We start from the raw sequence: 20,194 nt of genomic DNA, 5'->3' as shown, positions 1-20,194 counted from the left end.
ATGATGTAAACATGTTTTTAGTATATGATATAAATTTTTAAGTAATAATTTATTTTAAAAATATATTTAATAATATTTAAATAGAACATAAAACTTTCAATCTTTCCTATTTTGATTTTTTTGATCAACATATATAATAAATAGAAGAACAAAAAGTAAACATGCATGCTGTAAATTTTATTTTATCAAAAATTAATTTTTTTAATATATTACATTATATATGTGAGCATTAATATATATATATATATATATAATAATAATTGAACTTTTAAAAGAAAATTAATTCTTAATTAAAAAGTATTATTTATCACATATGAGAACTAATCTCATTCAAAATTTTGACAAATATCAAATAAATAAACAACATCTAAATTTATATTTTATGCATACGATAATTTATATATATATATATATTTATGTATTAAAATATAACTTTTATTTTTTAAAATATATTATTTTTTATTAAAAAAAATTATGTATGTGTAAATTGGTAGTGGGGGCAAGTGCCCCCACTCTATCATACCTAGATCCGTCTCTGGTTGTGTTTCATTAATTCAAATTAATGATCATAATAAAGATATATTAATTTAAATCTACATAACAAAATATTATATGATTTTCAATTTTTTTAAAATTTATACATTTGATTTATACATTAAATTTTTTTAATTCAACAGTTGAATTATTACAATTTAATGTAAATATGAGTTATTCAGTGAAATAAATCTATCAAAAATTACTTTTAAAATAAATAAATTCTTTATATATATATTGGATCACAAATTAATATTTACACTTTCCTCCTCTTCTCTAGCACCAAATACAACGCATTTTTCAACTTTCTTCACTTCCATGTCACTTCCTTTCCCTTCTCTTTCTCTTCCTTCATCCCAAATAGACTTATATGAGACCCTTAATTGAGCTAACAATGATTCACGCAACCCAACTCATGTGTCACTAACGATAAAAGAGATGTTAATTTCATGTTATTTTTCTTACCTATTTTTTAAAAGATGAATTATTTGTTAGAAGATTATACAACAAAATTTACCTATATCTTTTGTTCTCTGAAAAATTGCATTCTCATGTTTGAGCATGTTTTTATTCCCACGATGAAAAGGTAAAATAAGTAATTTTCATAAAAATTTGAGAAGTTATTTTACATTACATTTGTAACATATATTTTTATTTGTTTTATTTAAATTATTTTAAATTTTAAAATATTTATAAAAATATTAAAATGAATCCAAATACTTTTTTTTAAAATATTTCTATTTATAATATTTTTGAGAACTTTTTTTTTTTAATACAAAATGATACCTTGAGCGCTCGAAATGCCTAATAAATTAGGAGGGTACTTTTCAATTGCATTGAAACGTGAAAAATGGAAATGCATTTCATAATTATCCATATTAGAATTATAATTACTGCCTATGGGTCTTGTGCCTAGGACTGAGCACGGGTCGGGTTCGGACGAAATCGGGTTGAAAATATTAACTCCAATCTAAACCGATAAAAAAAAAAAAAAAAAAAAAAGGCCCATTTTCGACCATGAACAGTGTTTCGGGTTTGTCGGGTTCGGGTTTTCGGGTCTTGGGTTAGTTGGATCGGGTTAGTCGGATTGGGCCATATTGGGCCCAATATTTTTATTTGTTATTTTTTTTAAAATCTAAACAACTATTTAACTAATTTGGGCTGGACCACATTTTTTTTCTTTTTTTTCTCAACTATTTAAACCAGTAGAGTTGGGCCTTATTTTTGTTATAATCTTTTTTCAGGTTTTTGTTTTTTCAGTTTCAAATAGTCAATTGAAACAAGAGTACTCAACTAGTTCTAAAAGTACAGAAGAGAAAAAATTGACTACAACTATTAACATTAAAAATATTTCCATTTCATGTTTTAAAAGTCAAATTAAACATTAAATAGTTTAGATTGAATTCAAATCCTTAATAAGAGAAATAGTGATGATTTCCAAAAATATATGGACAGAGTCAACGAAAACTATAGTAGGAACAGAGGATAAAAATAAAGCAAACCATAAATTCATAAACTAATAAATCCAATAAGCTGATACAATCTTGAAGATGGAAAATTTGCAAATGGAAAATTTGCAGTTACAGTTTGCAATGTTGCTTTGGGAATGTCTAGTAATTCTTGTACATTGAAGATTCCCCTTTTGCTAAGTGAACTTATGAGATCTGTATTCATGCATGGCAGCATCCATAAGGAAGAGTCCTTGTCCATCCCAATCTAAATCATGAAAAAAGTTATGCTGCACTTAGTTCTAAGTAAAGCAGCAAGGAAATAATCAGTAACTTTAAAATTATATGATATATGGATCATGTGATACAAATTACATTATAAATCAAAATCATTGAAAGGGCATGAAAAGTGAGTACACATCAGCCTTTCCATCAACCAGGCAAAGCACTAGAGCCTGTCCAGACAGATTGTTGAATGACAAATCAGTAGAGCCAGATTAAAACAATAAGCATCCATATAATCATGAATCTGTAAAACTTACAAGGAAAATAAATTTTACTCTCCCATTTAACAGATTGTATGTGATATACCATTGCACAAACCAACATTGAACTTAGAAAAATATCAACAGCTCTACATTAATGAAAGTAAAGATTTAGACTTGTTCGAAGAAGAAACTTTAATTAAACTGAATCCTGAAACCAGACTTTGTAATACATGTTATTGTCTCTATAACAACTGGTGCAAGAATCACAATAGCCTTATGGTTTAATTAAGTTTCTTTATGCACTGACAAACATTATTTCATTCTCTTGCCATAATGCATGTCGCCTCTTCTCAAAGAATTTCTACAACATGGAATTCAACCAAGGTGAATGGTCTACAATACCAGCACAAAAACAACATAGATTCGACAACACTGATCATCATTTGGTTTGCACTTGCAGACTGAATATGAAAATATGAAGTGAAACAAGCATCGAATGATCTACACCAAAGCTAAATGGTTTCAACTTTATCAAAATTTACAACACATTCATCTTTATGATGAATATCTCTCTTCCTCACCTCTAAGCAGTCAATGACGGCCAATTGGTGCTGTTCTGCAATATGTGGACTCAACTTTATCAACCGACCAAGGGCATCAATGCCCATGTACTTCAAATTATGACTGTCACTCTGCCCACATAACAACAACAACAAACAAACAAACATGCATCAAACAATAGCCAAATCCAAAAAATGCATGTTTGGATTCACATCAGTGGAAGCAACAATTAGTTGCTTTAGCATCAATTTTGATTTGATTCTTGCTAAAACATGGATCATGAATGCGGAACCAAACATGCACTAACACTCACAGTTCAAAAAGATGTTCAAGCTTCCCAAATTCATTTGGAATTTTACCCACTAGGAGATTGTCATTCAATTGTGTGAAAAGTTATACTCGGTGAATACATACAGAAAACACAGGAAAATTAGACTCATAGTTTGCCAGTGAAAGTCAGATTGCCAGATCTAGAATAGGCATGTTTGGACTTTGAAATACCTTGCTAAGGACCTCTCTACGTAAGGAACCTTGTTTTGAACCAAATCCAGAAGCAACCAGCACCTGAAGGAGTATTTCAATCCAAGTAAGAGAATTTAGAGATCTTCTCCAGAAGTCCAGGGAATATTCTTGATTTTCGACCTGCCAAATCATTATTAAAATTAACACAGAATTAGTACTTCAGCTAAAATAGATAAATGTTAAATCGCTAGTCATTCCTATATTAAATATAGAAAACAAGCAGTATGTAATAATTCACAACCTCGAAACAGGGGGTAAGGAAACTCAGTAACTCACCGAGTGAAGCAATGCAAGAAAGTTACATGATTTATTTAAATGAGGTGAAAACTCATCAGTAAGCTCCACTTCAATGTCAGATAGAAGAAGTGTGAGAAGGGCAACATGAATCTTGCCAAGTAACATTGAGTCCTGGAAAACACATGCAGTAAAGTGAGAGACATGTTGGATGCTACTTACAATTTGACACGACTCTGATAAGATTAAAATTAAACAGAAAAACAGAAATGAATCCAAGATATAAGCATGAGTCAAAGATGACAAATTACCTTATCATGAAATGCTTGAACAAACTCATCAAGAGTGAAGGGACAAATATCAACAATCATGGCATATGTATAAATGAAATGGAAAACCTGCCAAAATAAAGTTAGTTCTTCATCAATTTAATGTTCTTTGCCATTAAAAAAGAGGTTCAATAGAATGGGAAATAAGGCAAGATAGTAACTTCAGTACAGCTTGACAATTATGATGTTTGCTAATTTAAGAAAGAACTGTGTCACATAAAAAAATTAATCCAGTAGTGTAACTGACAAAATCCAAACATCAAAAATAATTCATCCAAGTTAAAACAAAAAACCATCACGATCTTTCCGACAAATAGCAAGGTTCAAGATTTTCCTTCACTTTTACATTATATAACCTATTATATTATATTCATCCTATGTTTAAAATCCAGAAGCGTAAACAAAATACAAAGAGAAGAAAGAATGTTGACCTTCTAGCCTTAAGTATTATGTTATAACAATAATGGTAGGGAGGGATAAAAAAGAGGAGTCATGGTCTCATATAGCACAGAAGTGAGTACAGTAACAGGAAGCAAGCAAAACCTCCTCCCATGGCTGGTTCAATGCTCCCCAACATAAGAAATTCCAGGCATGGCTAGTTTTTAGTGGCAGGTGGAAAACATAGCATGTGATCCTAGAAGTGAAATTCCTCATTTCTCTTCATTTCTGATCAATAACCTTGTAACTTTTTAGGTGGAAAACAAAAACTGTTGGGCAAGACCAGGAGCACTAGGTGTAATAGCAAAATACCTGAAAAAAATAGACATTTATGTACACATCAGCAAAATCATATTTATAAAATTTTGTTGCTATTTTTAAAAACACAATTGAAAAAACTATTTAAAAAGTTACCTAAAAAAGACCCAAGTTGCAAATAAACATTAACATTGATAGCAAAATAAGTGTCATAGGGATCATTTATGACAAATTCTCCAAAAGGAACAACAATAGCCATGTCTATAACAAATGGCTTCAAAATAGCAAAAAGGTCAATCTGAAAAGAAAAAAAAAATTAGCAAGAAACATAAAAAGCATAAATTACTAAATAAAATATAAAAAAAGTTCATTTAAATTACAAACATCTTAAGTATGACCAATCACAGCAATGGCTGTGATTGAGATGATGGACCAACTATGACACTCGATCCATCTCCTCCTTGAACTTCATTAACACTTCCCAAAATTACCTGAAACTCTACAATAGATTTAAAAATAAGATAGTTAACTCATGTACAACACAAATATTAAATAATTTTCATAGCAAAAGAATATTATGATACCTGTAACAATCTTTTCTGAAATTTCAAACTCTTCATTGATATTAAGATCTTTGAACTGGGTTGTAGTTGACCTCACCCAATTTTGAGCACAAATTAGTGCCTCTGCCATTTGTGGGTTTAAAGAGCTTCTAAAAGCATCTAAAACTCTACCCCCTGTACTAAATGCACTTTCCGAAGCAACTGTAGAAACTGGGGTGGCTAAAACATCTCTAACCATTTTTGATAGTATAGGAAACCTTGAAGAATTTTGTTTCCACCAAACAAGAATGTCAAATGTGTCATCAGCATCTATACAAGTTTCATTTAAATACCTTTCAAGTTCATTTTTTCTATCAATAGAATTTTTTTCCCTCAAGTGCTTCTTAAAAGCATCTTTCCTAGCCAAATATGATGGATTTTCAACAAAGACAGAAGTTTCACTATGAGAAACAGAAAATGCTGAATCTTGAGAGGATTGTGCAGATTCATTTTGTTTCTCATAATCTGTCTTGTACCAATTATACATGTGGAACAAATTTTCTTTCAAAGAAGTGGACAAATTTTCAGCAAAATTTGCATCATCTGAATACATTTCTTTAAATGACCAATCCACAAATTCAAATTTGTAACGAGGGTCAAAAATAACTCCAAAATACAGCAGTTGATTGATGTTATTTATATCACCCCAATATTTGTCATACTTTTGCTTCATATTAAAACCCATCATGGCCAAAATAGTGTTCAGATTCATAGCTGATTGCTTAAGTTCAAAATAAATGGATGACAGTTGATGAAATGCAACATGTAAGCTGACATGTGATGATGTAGAGAAAACCTTAGTGGCCTCATAGAAAATTTTCAAAAATTTTAAAAATGCTCGAACATTCTCCCAATCAATTGTAGTTGGGGGACCAGCTATCCCAAAAACCTCTAGATAACTTGAGTCTTCAAACTCAAGCTTTTCAAAGGCAACTTGAAATTTTTCAGCAGCATCTAACATCATATATGTGGAATTCCATCTTGTGGGAACATCAAGACATAACAATTTTTTACATTCAATTTTTGAAAATTCAACACACTCTTTGAACTTAGCCAATCTTTGGGGTGAAGACCTTACAAATCTAACAGCTGTCCGAATATTTGCAATTGAATTGTGCACATCTTTTAAACCATCATTCACTACTAGATTTAGTATATGGGCACAACACCTCATATGAAAAAATTGACCATCCATTACTAATCCTCCCATATTCTTGAATCTTTTTTTCAAATATGTTACAGCCACATCATTGGCTGAAGCATTGTCAACTGTAATTGTAGACACATTTCTCAAACCCCATTCCTTTAATACCTCCTCAACTTTCTTTCCTATGGTCTCCCCTTTGTGGTTAGGAACTATTGAGAAACTAATGATTCTTTTATGATATTTCCAATCATTATCTATAAAATGTGTTGTGAGTGCCAAATAGTTTAAATTTTGAATAGACGTCCAACAGTCAGTAGTGAGAGCTACCCTAGCACAATTTGACTTAAAGAAAGCCTTTAGCTTATGCTTTTCATCCATATAAAATTGAAAACAAAGCCTTGCTATTGTATGTCTTGATGGTACAATAAATTGTGGTTGTAACTGTCTACAAAAGTGCTTAAAACCCTCACCCTCAACCACCCTAAAAGGTTGTTCATCTAAAATAATAAAGACAATTAATGCCCTCCTACAAGCTTCAACATTGTATCTTTGGCTTACAACTGTCAAACCGCTCACATCTCTCTTCAAGGTAAGGGGTGTTTGGTTGGGGTCATTAATAATAGCATTTGGATATTTAGGACATTTTCCTATGTGGTTAAGTAAACTTGATGTGCCATGTATCTTTGGATCACACCTATATCGTTTACCACAATGATTACATTCAGCCATTTTCTCCTTAGATTCATTTTCAGATATTGTTTTGAAATGTTCCCAAACTATAGAGGTTTTTTGAGACCCACTTGCATTTAATTTCCTCTTTCTTGTATTAATTGGGAGGGTAGCAGTAGGATTAGTTTCTACAGCTTCAGCTATAACTGTTGGTTGTCCAATAGGTTGTGCACCACCACCATCACCTCTTGATGCTGCTGGTTCAGTCATGGTGGGATTTGCAACCTCTTCGAATTGACTAGACTGCTCCATTACTGTATAATGAAGTCATAGGTAATTTTTAAGTGTTTATGGTATTTTAACAACTTTTAATTTGTTATTTTAGAGTTATAAACTTGAATTCATGATTTAAAATGTCATACAGTATTAGCAAAAACAAAAAAAAATACATAAAATAGATATAAACTAATGTAAACAATTACAAAATTTTTAATTTAACTAAATAAGTGAAACACGTGTTTATAAATAAATAAGTTTAACACAAATAGTTAACATAAGAATTTTCAAAATAAAACACAAATCAATTATTAAAAAAAATCATAACATGATAAACAGTAAGTACCTGAATCTTTTAAATTTAAGATTTTTATCTTCTTTTTATGTTTTTCTTTCTTTTGTGCCTTGTGAGTGTTGAGTAATGCATCAGAAATTGTAAAAATGCTTTTATTTTGCCTATGCTTAACAGAAATAATGAATGAAATTGTTTCTATTGTTGATTAGTAATCTCAAGAAACATCAAATAATAATAGAAGCAGGAAACTCAGATTCAGATTTTAGGATTGTTTAACTGGTAACCATACCATAATTAATTCCTTTGCAAGTGAAGAAACTAGCAAACTCTCATATGAAATATAGAATTCCAAAAAACTAGTCATAATTAGCTTCATATCATGAGCAAACATTAAATTGCAATATTTTTTTGCTTCCTTTTTAGGTGCATACATGTAGAGTCATATGTTGCAAAGGTACTAGTTTGATGTTTGAATAAATATGTCAAAACAGGGGCAACTTTACTAACCAAAAGTACCGAGGGGACAGAAAATTGCGTAGAAAGGTTCAAAAGTGTAAACAAACTTTGCCATTATGATGAAGAAGCTTGAAATAATGAACATTAGATGTAGGTCAGTTACAAAATCAGATATACAAACACACAAGAATATAATAGAACTACGACGGCGCCTTCAGATTGGTCAGTTACAAAAGAAAATATCAGTGCAAACAAAAATACTGTATGAACTATTGAAGATTTAATAATGATACAGGAGAGGAAGAAAACGAACAAACCTGTTCTTCGCGATGTTAGAAGGAGACAAGCAGATTGGCAGTAGACAGAGAGGAGTATCCAGTGGCAGAAGGAGATGAATGAACCGTGCTAGGGTTCACATGACTACTCTCGCGGCGTTAGGATTTGTAGTTTGTGTGAGCGGCGGCGGCTAGGTTTTTGAGCACAAGAAGAGAAGGTTTCGTCTTTCGTGAGCAGCGGCTAGGGTTTAGTTTTCCTTTCTCTCTAAAAGAATAAATATACACCTTTTAAGTGTTTTGGGTCGGTCGGGTATGGATATCCACGGGTTCAAATTTTTAATCCGAACCCGACCAACAAAACCCATAATAACCCGACTCTAACCAACCCGAAAAACCGAAAAAACCGCAAAAAACCGGCCGCATAAAGAAACTTAGATGCGGACAGTTCGGATTCAGTCGGAGCCGGAATTTATGCTCACGCCTACTTGTGCCATATATGTCCCATTGCATTTCTAATTAATAATTTATAATTTAATAAATTTTAAATCTACATCCTTATTAATTTTTGTTAACCGGGAGTAAAGGTTATTTTATGATTTCTAAAATGTTAGAAATGAGATATAAATTATATATATATATATATATATATATATATATATATATATATTGTAACGACCCGCTTGGTCAATACACACAGCACAGCACACCAGAATACTATACAGAAACGAACAAGTATATACATATAGGGTCTAGAATATATATATATATATATATATATATATATATATATATATACAAGGTCCAAAATCCGTCTAGAATCAGAGTGTACAAAATACATCAAAAGCTACTATACTAAGTAGCTAAACATCAAAAGATCCTAGAAGATCCACTCCATCTGCCAGCTGCAGACTCACCATCAGCCACCTACATATCCCTGCTCTGCTCCCATACGTAGTATGATCATCGCAGTCCAAACATCATGGAGACAACAAAGGGTAAGCTAGTGTAAAGAAATCAACATACATATATAAATATGTGAATAGAAAACATCTACAGCTATCAGCACATCCACACGGCTTATAATACACCACAACAATTCAACAATATCAGCACCGCTCAGCGGCTATAACAACACCACAATAGTGGCTAATAGCAGCACCGACATAACGGCTATAACAGCACCACAATAGTGGCTATAACAGCACTGACATAGCGGCTATAACAGCACCACAATAGTGGCTAATAGCAGCACCGACATAGCGGCTAGAACAGTACCACAATAGTGGTCATACACAGCATATAGCTCAGCTAACACAGCACAACCAAACAGCTCACAGCACAACACAACAAATCAGCATACAGCACGGCTAAGTAGTATTCAACACAGCTTACTACCCACGACTCAACTCATCATTCTAGAGCACAACAATAATATAATTTTAGCATTTAATAATCATCAATAACAGCCTAGCTCAGCACAGCAATATCGGCATCCAGCACAGCTAAACAACTTACAGCACAACAATATCAGCATACAGCAATTAACAGCTTACGGCTCAGCTAAACTACTTACAGCACAGCCTAAACATCCTTAATCAGCAATAACATCTAACAGCACGACATATTTGTCATTTTCAGCTCAACAGCATAATTCAGCGTTATCAACTAGTTAGCACAACAATATTTAACAACTATAGCTCAGCTCAGCATAAAACAACCTCTCTCAGCAATTTCAGCAAAGTTTAACAGCTAATAGCACATCAAGTCAACATCCTCCTACGCGCCCGGCGCACCCATGGTCGCGCCCAACGCGGCTCAACCAGAGAGCCCCACGGGCCAACGCGCCCGGAGCAAGAGTTCCCGCGCCCGGCGTGCCTCAGCCAGAGAGCCCAAGGCTCTCACGCGCCTGGCGCAATTCAGATTGCGCCCAGCGCATACCAGGAAGAGACTCCAAGGAGTCTCACGCGCCCGGCGTGGCCTAACCCGCGCCCAGCGTGGGGAAGGCAGAGACCTACCAAGGTCTCGCGCCCGGCGCAATTTGCATTGCGCCCAGCGCCCTCTTGGCAGAGACTCCAAAGGAGCCTCCGCGCCTAGCGAGTCCAAACGCGCGCCCAGCGTGGCACCAGAACACCCAAAACAGATCACCATTGATATCGCGCCCGGCGCAGCTCAAGTCACGCCCGGCGGGGGCCAACCAGAGACTCCCATTCTCAAGCTCGCCCGGCGCACACACCTTTGCGCCCGGCAGGCTTGCCTAAATAGAGCCTCCTGGTGGTCACACGCCCGGTGCGAAGAACAGCGCCAGCGCGAAGCTCAGCAGCAACACTCTATTTTCGAAAAACTTCACCAAATCCTGCAAAAACAGCCAGAAAACCAGCATGCAACCCATCCAAGAGTTCCCATTTTCATCAACCATCCCAAAAATCCCAGCTTTACCCACATGCAGCCACAATCAAGAAAACCTCAAGATTTTCATCAAAACCCCGGAAACCCCGAAAACCCATTTTCATCAAAACAACACAATATTATACAAGACGACTTAAATATCATGATTCAGCATGAACATCCCACAGCACAACTCATCATTAATAAACTCAACAACGAAATTCAGTATTAGCATCATACAGTACGGCTCAGCGTTACATCATTAACAGCATAAATAACATACTTCACAACTCGACTTTTCATCATACAGCATTAACAACATTAGTCAGCATAATCAACCACTTTACAACATAAACATGTCCACACCTATAGCAACTTATCAACTTAACTTCAACTAGCTTCCCTTACCTGAAGATTGGATCAGGATAGCCAAGAAGCGGAATCCCCTTTTCGAAGCTCAGCCCGGAACTTCAATCCCTCAAAAGTCAACTTTCTAGTCCAGAACCCTTCTCTCTAGAACTTCTCTATAAAAAAAACCTCCTTCCCTCAACTGCCCACAGCCCCTATTTATAGACATTCCGGAGTGGCCAGAACGGCCTGTACCGAAATCGGAACGGCCCGTTCTGCACCTCCTCAACACGTACAAAATTTACATGCAGAACGCCCCGTTCTGAAATCAGAACAGCCCGTTCTGGAACTCATCCAGAACGGCCCGTTCTTCAACCAGAATGGCCCGTTCTCAGCTACGATTTATTGGTCATTTTAATAGCTTGGAACGGCCCGTTCCAGATTGGGAACGGCCCGTTCTGGGCTACTAAAACACCAACTTGCTACGGCACAATACCCCCCAACAAATAAGAATTTTCGTCCCCGAAAATAGGCTTACTTGGGAATAGAAACGGATATCGCTCCCTGCACTGCTGCTCAACCTCCCAAGTAGCCACACCAGTAGTTGCATCCCACAACACCTTCACTAGAGCAATGGACTTGTCCCTCAACTCCTTCAGCTTATGATCAACCACAACTACTGGCAACTCCTCATACGTCAGATTCTCCTTCAACCGTACATCTTCCAGCTCCACCACATGACTAGGGTCATGAACATACTTCCTCGGCTGGGATACATGAAACACATCGTGTAGGTTTGACGGACCCACACGCTGTATGATCTGATAGGGAACAACAAACCTCGGTGTCAACCTACACCAAAAGTCGAGGTCACCTTCAGAAACACATGTTCCCCTTCAGCAAACTCCAAAGGCTTTCGCCTTTTATCAGCATATGATTTCTGCCTACTGTGAGCAGTCTTCATCCTCTCTTGAATCAGCTTCACCCCCTCAGTAGTATGTAGAATTAACTCCGGTCCCACAACCACTGACTCACAATCTTGGTCCCAGCGCCCTCTTGGCAGAGACTCCAAAAGAGCCTCCGCGCCTAGCGAGTCCAAATGCGCGCCCAGCGCGGCACCAGAACACCCAAAACAGATCACCATTGATATCGCGCGGCGCAACTCAAGTCACGCCCGGCGGGGGGCCAACCAGAGACTCCCATTCTCAAGCTCGCCCGGCGCACACACCTTTGCGCCAGGCGGGCTTGCCTAAATAGAGCCTCCTGGTGGTCACACGCCCGGCGCGAAGAACAGCGCCCAGCGCGAAGCTCAGCAGCAACACTCTATTTTCGAAAAACTTCACCAAATCCTGCAAAAACAGCCAGAAAACCAGCATGCAACCCAGCCAAGAGTTCCCATTTTCATCAACCATCCCAAAAATCCCAGCTTTACCCACATGCAGCCACAATCAAGAAAACCTCAAGATTTTCATCAAAACCCCGGAAACCCCAAAAACCCGTTTTCATCAAAACAACACAATATTATACAAGACGACTTAAATATCATGATTCAGCATGAACATCCCACAACACAACTCATCATTAATCAGCTCAACAACGAAATTCAGTATTAGCATCATACAGTACGACTCAGCGTTACATCATTAACAGCATAAACAACATACTTCACAACTCGACTTTTCATCATACAACATTAACAACATTAGTCAGCATAATCAACCACTTTACAACATAAACATGTCCACACCTATAGCAACTTATCAACTTAACTTCAACTAGCTTCCCTTACCTGAAGATTGGATCAGGATAGCCAAGAAGCGGAATCCCCTTTTCGAAGCTCAGCCCGGAACTTCAATCTCTCAAAAGTCAGTTTTCTAGTCCAGAGCCCTTCTCTCTAGAACTTCTCTCTAAAAAAAACCTCCTTCCCTCAACTGCCCACAGCCCCTATTTATAGACATTTCGGAGTGGCCAGAACGGCCTGTACCGAAATCGGAACGACCCGTTCTGCACCTCCTCAACATGTACAAAATTTACATGCAGAACGGCCCGTTCTGAAAGCAGAACAGCATGTTCTGGAACTCATCCAGAACGGCCCGTTCTTCAACCAGAACGGCCCGTACTCCCTTCCAGAACGGCCCGTTCTCCCTCCAGAACGACCCGTTCTCCAACCAGAACGGCTCGTTCTCAGCTACGATTTACTGGTCATTTTAATAGCTTGGAACGGCCCGTTCCAGATTGGGAACGGCCCGTTCTAGGCTACTAAAACACCAACTTGCTACGTCACATATATGGGTGCACGCACGCGTGCAGTGACTTAAGAATTATTTACAAAATTGATTTTGAATCGTTTTATTTCAGTTAAAAATAATTTTAAGTGAAACTTATTTATGTTAACAAAATTAATATGAAATTTAAAATTTTAATCTAACATAAAGTTACTTAAGCTTATTTCAATTTAATTAATTTAGACACAAATCAACAAGTTGTCTAGAGATTGGAGTTGAGGATAACATGCACAAGGTATAAATAATGTAATTATAAATAAAAAAATTACTCAATTAACTCTTTAACTTGATTGATATATTAACATGATTTCGAATGATCCGACATTAATTTATATATACACATAATGAAACTATTAGATCTAGTAGTTGTAGAAATTATAGTAAACGCATGAAACCTTTTCATCGTTGTGATTTTTCTTATTAATAAAAATAAATACATAATAAAGGTTTTAATGCAACCGGGGAAAATATTACATCTATTAAACGTGATTGGAATATATATTTTTTCTAATTAAATTTGATATTAAAACATGTTAAGCTACTTATTATACAACCAAGCAAACACCAGTAAGTAAATGCAAGTAGTTACTGTATAACTAATCTAAACTTTCTAGAAGGAAAAAAAAAAAAGCAAAAAAAAAAAAGCAAACACCAGTAAGCATCAAAAACATATAAAACTGGAAAACGTACGTAGTGGTAGCACAATAGATTACATGACAAAGGATTGGAAGGGAAATTTTCAATTGTGTTGGAACGTGAAAAATGAAAATGCATAGATAATTATTGTCCATATTGGAATTATAATTACTGCCTCATGAAAAGCCAAGAAAAAAGAAAATTCATAAATAATGAAGGTGAGTGGGTGAATCAAATCCAATCCAATCCAGTGGTTTCAGAAGAAATAGGAAACGAACAGATGCCATGTAGGCTGTGCCAGATTCAGTATAATTACTATTCTACAAGGATGTTTCACTCACAGTGCAGTAGTGTCGGACACAGGACATGGTCATGCTCAAAAACTGCCAAATCACTCAGTTGTTGCATTAGGATCTGTTTGCCAACACAAAATCCACTATTCTTCTGATTTGACCTCAACATGAGATATCAATATCAATATTTTTTTGGTCTTTGTGGGGTCACATATTGAGTGAAGAGGAGACTTCTCTGTCAAGTTCCATCATTTTTCTCATTATTAAAATGCCGAGGCATAACATGCATAAATAGCTATCTGGTCCACACACAGGTCCACATTGACGCGATTGCTTTGTCGTCTTCTTTGCACCTTGCTCTCGGTATTGTTCAAAAGAAGTAAAAGGGACATACCATACCACTGTATTATTGTTATTCTGCTTTTTCAAACTTGGTTTTTACAAACCAACGAAACACCCACCCTCTTCTGCTTTTCTCTTCTTTTTATGCATTGCTGAAAAAGTCTTAAAAAAAACCCGTTTGAACGCACATCACAGAGACAGAAAGAGAGAGATTGAGGGCCCCCTCTGGGAACTTTTCTTTCTTGCTCAACAGGTAAACCCTCTCTTTTTGATTGCTCCAACCAAAAATGTATGTTCAATTCAATTCTATTATCAAATCTTTTGACTGTCTGTACAGTTATTACCCCCTCCCGGGTCAATTTGAATCTCTCCGCACCCCACAATGTCTACATCCATAACAAAAGCAATAAAATAAAAAGAACTCTTATCACATGCCCTGTACAAGCTAGTGTGACAATCCCTCCCCCCAACAAAAGTGAAAAAAATGGTCATTCGTGTCCCCCATCCGTTTCAACCATTATATTTGCAATGGCTATGAGAAAAATTTAGCCATCAACAACCATAATGTATTCCAATCTAAATGTGTGTTGAAATCACACCCATGTTTGCAGCAATTCATGGTGCATGGGATGTTGTCACCTTAGCAAGCCAGAGTTGGTCCCGGTTCACATCCTATACTCATTTGTCTCCAACTCCAAGCATATCATGTCATTTATCCTCTACAAAGATTCTGTGTATGAAATCCCTAAACCTTTTGGAGTATAGCTTGGGATCAACAGCTGAGATAGAGGTGGAGTCCACTTGTAATGACTTGTATGCATGTTCTATCTTTTTGCTAATATCATAGTCTTGGAGAATGTCAATGATACCAAAGTAGAGGATGACATCAGAGATCTGGCTATTACTCTCTGATGGGGTAGAATTGCTACTTCCACCACCCGTTTGCTGATCCACTCCAGTCTTACACACTCTCTCAGCTCTGGCAGGCATGTTCATTCCGAGACGGATTAGAGGTCCCCTGGAATACCATGAATCACAATTATGGACCAAGAATTAGGATCCAAACCAGCTGTCATGAAGAGAACCAAACAAACAACAGTTCTGAAGTTTTTGGGTTGTTTTTTTTTTAGTCAAGTAATGGTTTTCCTGTAAGTGACTAGATTATAGTAATGAAAAAGAGAGAAAAATAAATTGTCTAAGGTTTACAAACAATGAAAATATTTATCATGTTACTGCCACACAAATATATCTACCAAGTTTCATGTCCTAGAAAACATTCCGATCCATAAAAATCCCTGTCAGCTACCATTTGGCTGTTCAAAAGAAAGCTCTGCCCTTACCTTAAAAAAATAAAAAGACCCTACCAGCATTTGTTTCAAATGTCAACAAAACTAATTCCAATTTTGGCAGTACAACTCAAGTCACTTTCGGTGCATCTCAATTCTCAACCATTGCGATCATATTGATAAAAAGAAATCAACAAGTCACCCTCTAAATCATAGATGGATAGGACTGAAGAATAGCAAATATGATGCTTATTCACCAGCTAGTCATTTGTTTGTAGCCAACTTGCGGCCACATCCTCTTGGCATTTTTCAAGCGCATGGGACATATTGATATTTTAAAACAGAAAGCATTTAGTCTCTCTGCTTTAGTTCTAGACCCGGGACCATACGCAATAACCCTCTAGGACAGGACACATGGATAGAAAGAAAAGTAATTGTCACCGACGGGTACAAATAAGAGAACGATGTTAAAGACAAAAATGATATCCCCGCCTATAAAGCATCTAGTAGTATCATTTAGAAACCGATAATTGGTGTATAGTTAAAACAATCCAGATTCTCCTGTTTAACTGTATTTGTACACGAAATGCTGAGTTGGAATTTACATTAATAGTTCAAGCTAGAAGCTGACAGAAAGCAATCAAGATTTCTCTAGATCTCCAATCCGACCATTGTCTTCTAAACGGGTTTATTAATTATAAACTTGTCAGATACTAATAAAGAAAAGAGCATACCGGCATGTGAGCATCTCATCATCATCGTGCATGTCTCTCTTGCCTGGTAAATCAAATAACCCAGAAGAATTTACATCCCTCCAGGATTTAACATTTGAAAAGGAATCAAAAACTACAAAACTATAATACAAATACCTGAATTGGAATCCCGTGGTGAACCTTTCATTTCATCAACTGAGCAATCATCACGAAAATGCAGGCCAATTAGAAGACTGTAATCCATGATTCCCTCTGCTTCCAAGAACTCACAGTCTCTATCAAGTTGCCTAGACATAAGCCATTCCATAAGACCAACTCTAAGTAAGAAAAAAAAAAAAAAAAAAACTCGAGATAATAGAAGAGTATGCAACTTAGCAAGCAAGAACCCTACCATTTAAGCTCTTGAAACCAAGACTGCTCCAGGCGAAAGACAAAATTAAGATCAAGGTCTTTGAGAGTGGTAGTCTCATCAATCTCCTCCCTCGGCTTATCCGTTGTTCGACCATGAGAAGAACCTTTGAGATCAAACCTTTTGTGAATCCGGTACTCGGAGCAAAACACATTGCCCATTACAATAAACCGGGTCTGTTCCATCCATGGCATTACAACTTCTCATTACATTTCAACAAGCATTTGGAATTCAGCAATACAGAATAGCAATCTGAAACCATACCTTCTGACCTCCAACAGGTTTGACACAATGCACGCCCAAGAATGCTGTCACCAAGGAGTTCTTGTACTGACAAACATGTTGGTAGTAACTTAGAAGCATCCGGATGAGCACCTGAAATGGAGACCACCAAAACCAATCAACATTGAACACCCATCATAACAAAACAAGGCAACCAAAGAAAGGTGAAAGCAAAATTTCACCTCACTCAACTACAATGTCTGTAAATTTAATGCATTCCAACTACAAACTATCTAACCTTGACTTCAGACTTCTTGACAGTCTTAATTATGAAGCGGTCATCTTGAGTGAGATAAAAGATGCTTCCACTTTTGCCCGGTGAAGACATCTCCCTAAGTGTGTCACTTCCGCAAATAGCAAGCGTGTAATCCGTAGGATCTATGGCAAATAATTCCCTTAGATGTCTAAATACCCAACCAACCAACAAACCAGTAACCACCAACAGACACAATTAGTATACCATCCACAACCATTCTTTCCTTACAAACAAAAACAACAAATCAATCAATGCAAAGAAAAACGTTAATGTCAACACCTGAACACCATGGGACAGTAGTCTTTCCACCTGAAGTCCACAGAATTATGCTGCGGCGTAAACCTAGACCCTTCCGGTGGAAACCTCGTCCAGAATTTCTCCTTGGGATCAAAATCCCCTGGCCTAAGCTCTCTCACAATAGAAGCATGCTTGGCAACAGTGTATCTACAACAAAAACACAGTAATCAAAAAAGGGTGAAAAAAAAAAAACTAAAGCAAGCAAAACTCCAAAACAAGAACAACAAACAATACCTAATACCCAGTTGAAGATTAAGAATGAGATCATAATTCTTATGCCCTCTAGACACAGTTTGGCCAGGCTTCTTAACCTCATCAAGAGACCAACAAGGGCTCTTCTGCAAAACCCCATTATTATTATTATTATTATTATTATTATCATCTCCACCATACTCGGACTCACTAGTACCACTAGCATCCCTGTAAAACATAGAAGCCTCAGCATTGTGAACAATGTCACACGTGATGTCACCAGCTTCTCCATCGAGCTCCCAAATACAAATCCTGGGAAAAGTCACACTCCGACAGCCATCCACCGAACACCGCTTCATCTTCTCCTCATCACGTGCCTCCTCCATAAACTCCTTCCCCCAATTCCCAGCGCAAGTGCTACCATCGCACCACGTGAAAACACCCTTCCCCACGGGCACGCCGTTCTCCCAATACCCCTCGTAGCGGTTTCCGTTAGCCCACACCAAGACGCCCTTGCCGGAAATGACGCCACCCTTCCACTCACCAACGTACTCGTTCCCGTTGCGCCACGCGTACCTGCCTTCTCCGTCCTGCAGGTTGCACTTCCACCAACCCTCGTAGACGTCGCCGTTGGCGTAGCGCTTCTCGCCGAAGCCGTGCTTCCGGTCGGCGAGCCATGAGCCGCGGTACATGTCGCCGTCCACGCCGATGAAGGAGCCGAAGCCGTCTATGCGACCGGACTTGAACTCGCCCTCGTAGGTGGCGCCGGAGGGCCACGAGAAGCGGCCCCTGCCGCAGGCCTTGCCCTTGCGCCACTCCCCCTCGTACATGCACCCATCGGACCAGAGGTACTTGCCGGTGCCGTGCGGCGCGTTCCCCGACACCGCGCCGCTGTAGATGTCGCCGTTCGGGAGAGACTTCTCGCCGGAAGCCGGACTCACGCGCCGCGACACGCGACTCGAATGACCACTGCTGCTGTTATTCTGCTGCTGCTGCGCTTTCTTCTTCTTGGCGGGAACGGGAATGCGGATGTCGTCGCGCGGAGAGAGAGGGAGAGTGAGGAGCGTCTCTTGCATCGTCTCACCGCCGGCGGAGGGGGAGCGGAGAAACACTCGTCGGCGGCAGCATCTCCAAAAGGAATAGAGAAAGAGACAGAGCGAGGTTCGTGTTTTGTGTTTTGCTTTCACTTTGTTATGTTTTCAATTTCAACCATCGCTGCTGAATGCTGATATTGCAATTTGCAATGCGTCGCGTTGCTTTTGTTTTTGTTTTTTCCAACACGTACGTCAATTTCGTACTGGCGATGTTTTTCGAGCCTGCTGTTCTCCGTCACCGACGTTACTATATATATTTGTGTCGTGTATTTTTATCATAATGTTTATATTATTATACGTAAAGTTTGTTGCGGTTGTTGTAGTAGTAGTAGTACAGGAGTTGTAATAATGAGAGAGAGGAGAGAGAAAGAGTGTGGGCGTCACACATGATATATATTGCCACTAGTGCGGTCTTATGTTTGTTACGCTGGTCGATGCTCGATGCTCATGGCGTGAAGGAATCATACTCAAATCACGTTTCATTTTTCCACCCCAAAAAAGGGACAAATTATTTATTAGCACCTATTTGCGACACTGCTAACTAATTTCTCATGAGAAAATTTTAATTCTCTACAAAAATGCGATTCCACCACGGAGTTTTGGGAGACACGGGGGAGAAGTAGTGTGTGGCGTGATTCATTGGGTCGATTTCACATGAGGCATTCAAGAAAAGTAAAACGCTTTGAAATGTAGATAATAGTCGGCCAAAAAAATAGAACAATATGAGATGCATCATGCATCATATCGGATTATAGGTCCATATTTCGGGTCAATGATTTCTGGGCCACACGGTGGCCTTAAAGACAAGAATCCAAATCATCAACCAACCAAATTCCACAAATAT

At 37.6% G+C, this 20,194-nt stretch overlaps 2 protein-coding genes across 8 annotated transcripts; both read right to left on the bottom strand.

Annotated features, from left to right (window-relative positions):
- Nucleotides 1–2,022: 2,022 nt before the first annotated feature.
- LOC109789709 (zinc finger BED domain-containing protein RICESLEEPER 2) lies at nucleotides 2,023–8,867 on the bottom strand. Of its 7 annotated transcripts, XM_083069169.1 has the most exons (10): nucleotides 8,575–8,865; nucleotides 5,397–7,544; nucleotides 5,197–5,311; nucleotides 4,969–5,110; nucleotides 4,548–4,866; nucleotides 4,099–4,185; nucleotides 3,830–3,961; nucleotides 3,345–3,673; nucleotides 3,052–3,162; nucleotides 2,023–2,250 (listed from the first exon to the last, which is right to left on the bottom strand). In XM_083069169.1, the coding sequence occupies exons 2-3, from the start codon at nucleotides 7,540–7,542 to the stop codon at nucleotides 5,214–5,216; spliced, it is 2,244 nt and encodes a 747-aa protein (XP_082925295.1). In that variant the 5' UTR covers nucleotides 7,543–7,544; nucleotides 8,575–8,865; the 3' UTR covers nucleotides 2,023–2,250; nucleotides 3,052–3,162; nucleotides 3,345–3,673; nucleotides 3,830–3,961; nucleotides 4,099–4,185; nucleotides 4,548–4,866; nucleotides 4,969–5,110; nucleotides 5,197–5,213. The 7 variants fall into 7 exon arrangements, with proteins under 7 accessions (XP_082925295.1, XP_082925298.1, XP_082925293.1 ...); XM_083069172.1 differs by having other exon boundaries at nucleotides 5,193–5,311; nucleotides 5,397–8,867; XM_083069167.1 differs by having other exon boundaries at nucleotides 2,023–2,284; nucleotides 5,397–8,863.
- Nucleotides 8,868–14,205: 5,338 nt separating this feature from the next.
- Nucleotides 14,206–19,672, bottom strand: LOC109808253 (phosphatidylinositol 4-phosphate 5-kinase 2). The gene is made up of 8 exons (XM_029273513.2): nucleotides 18,299–19,672; nucleotides 18,047–18,211; nucleotides 17,750–17,915; nucleotides 17,494–17,604; nucleotides 17,212–17,405; nucleotides 16,977–17,107; nucleotides 16,842–16,884; nucleotides 14,206–15,839 (listed from the first exon to the last, which is right to left on the bottom strand). Exons 1-8 carry the CDS (start codon nucleotides 19,330–19,332, stop codon nucleotides 15,530–15,532), a joined length of 2,154 nt encoding a protein of 717 aa, XP_029129346.1. The 5' UTR covers nucleotides 19,333–19,672; the 3' UTR covers nucleotides 14,206–15,529.
- Nucleotides 19,673–20,194: the final 522 nt, after the last annotated feature.

Source organism: Cajanus cajan, chromosome 2, assembly GCF_000230855.2.
Source record: "Cajanus cajan strain Asha chromosome 2, NIPB_CcT2T_4, whole genome shotgun sequence".
Classification (NCBI taxonomy): domain Eukaryota; kingdom Viridiplantae; phylum Streptophyta; class Magnoliopsida; order Fabales; family Fabaceae; genus Cajanus; species Cajanus cajan.
This window is presented reverse-complemented; position numbering and strand designations above follow the sequence as displayed.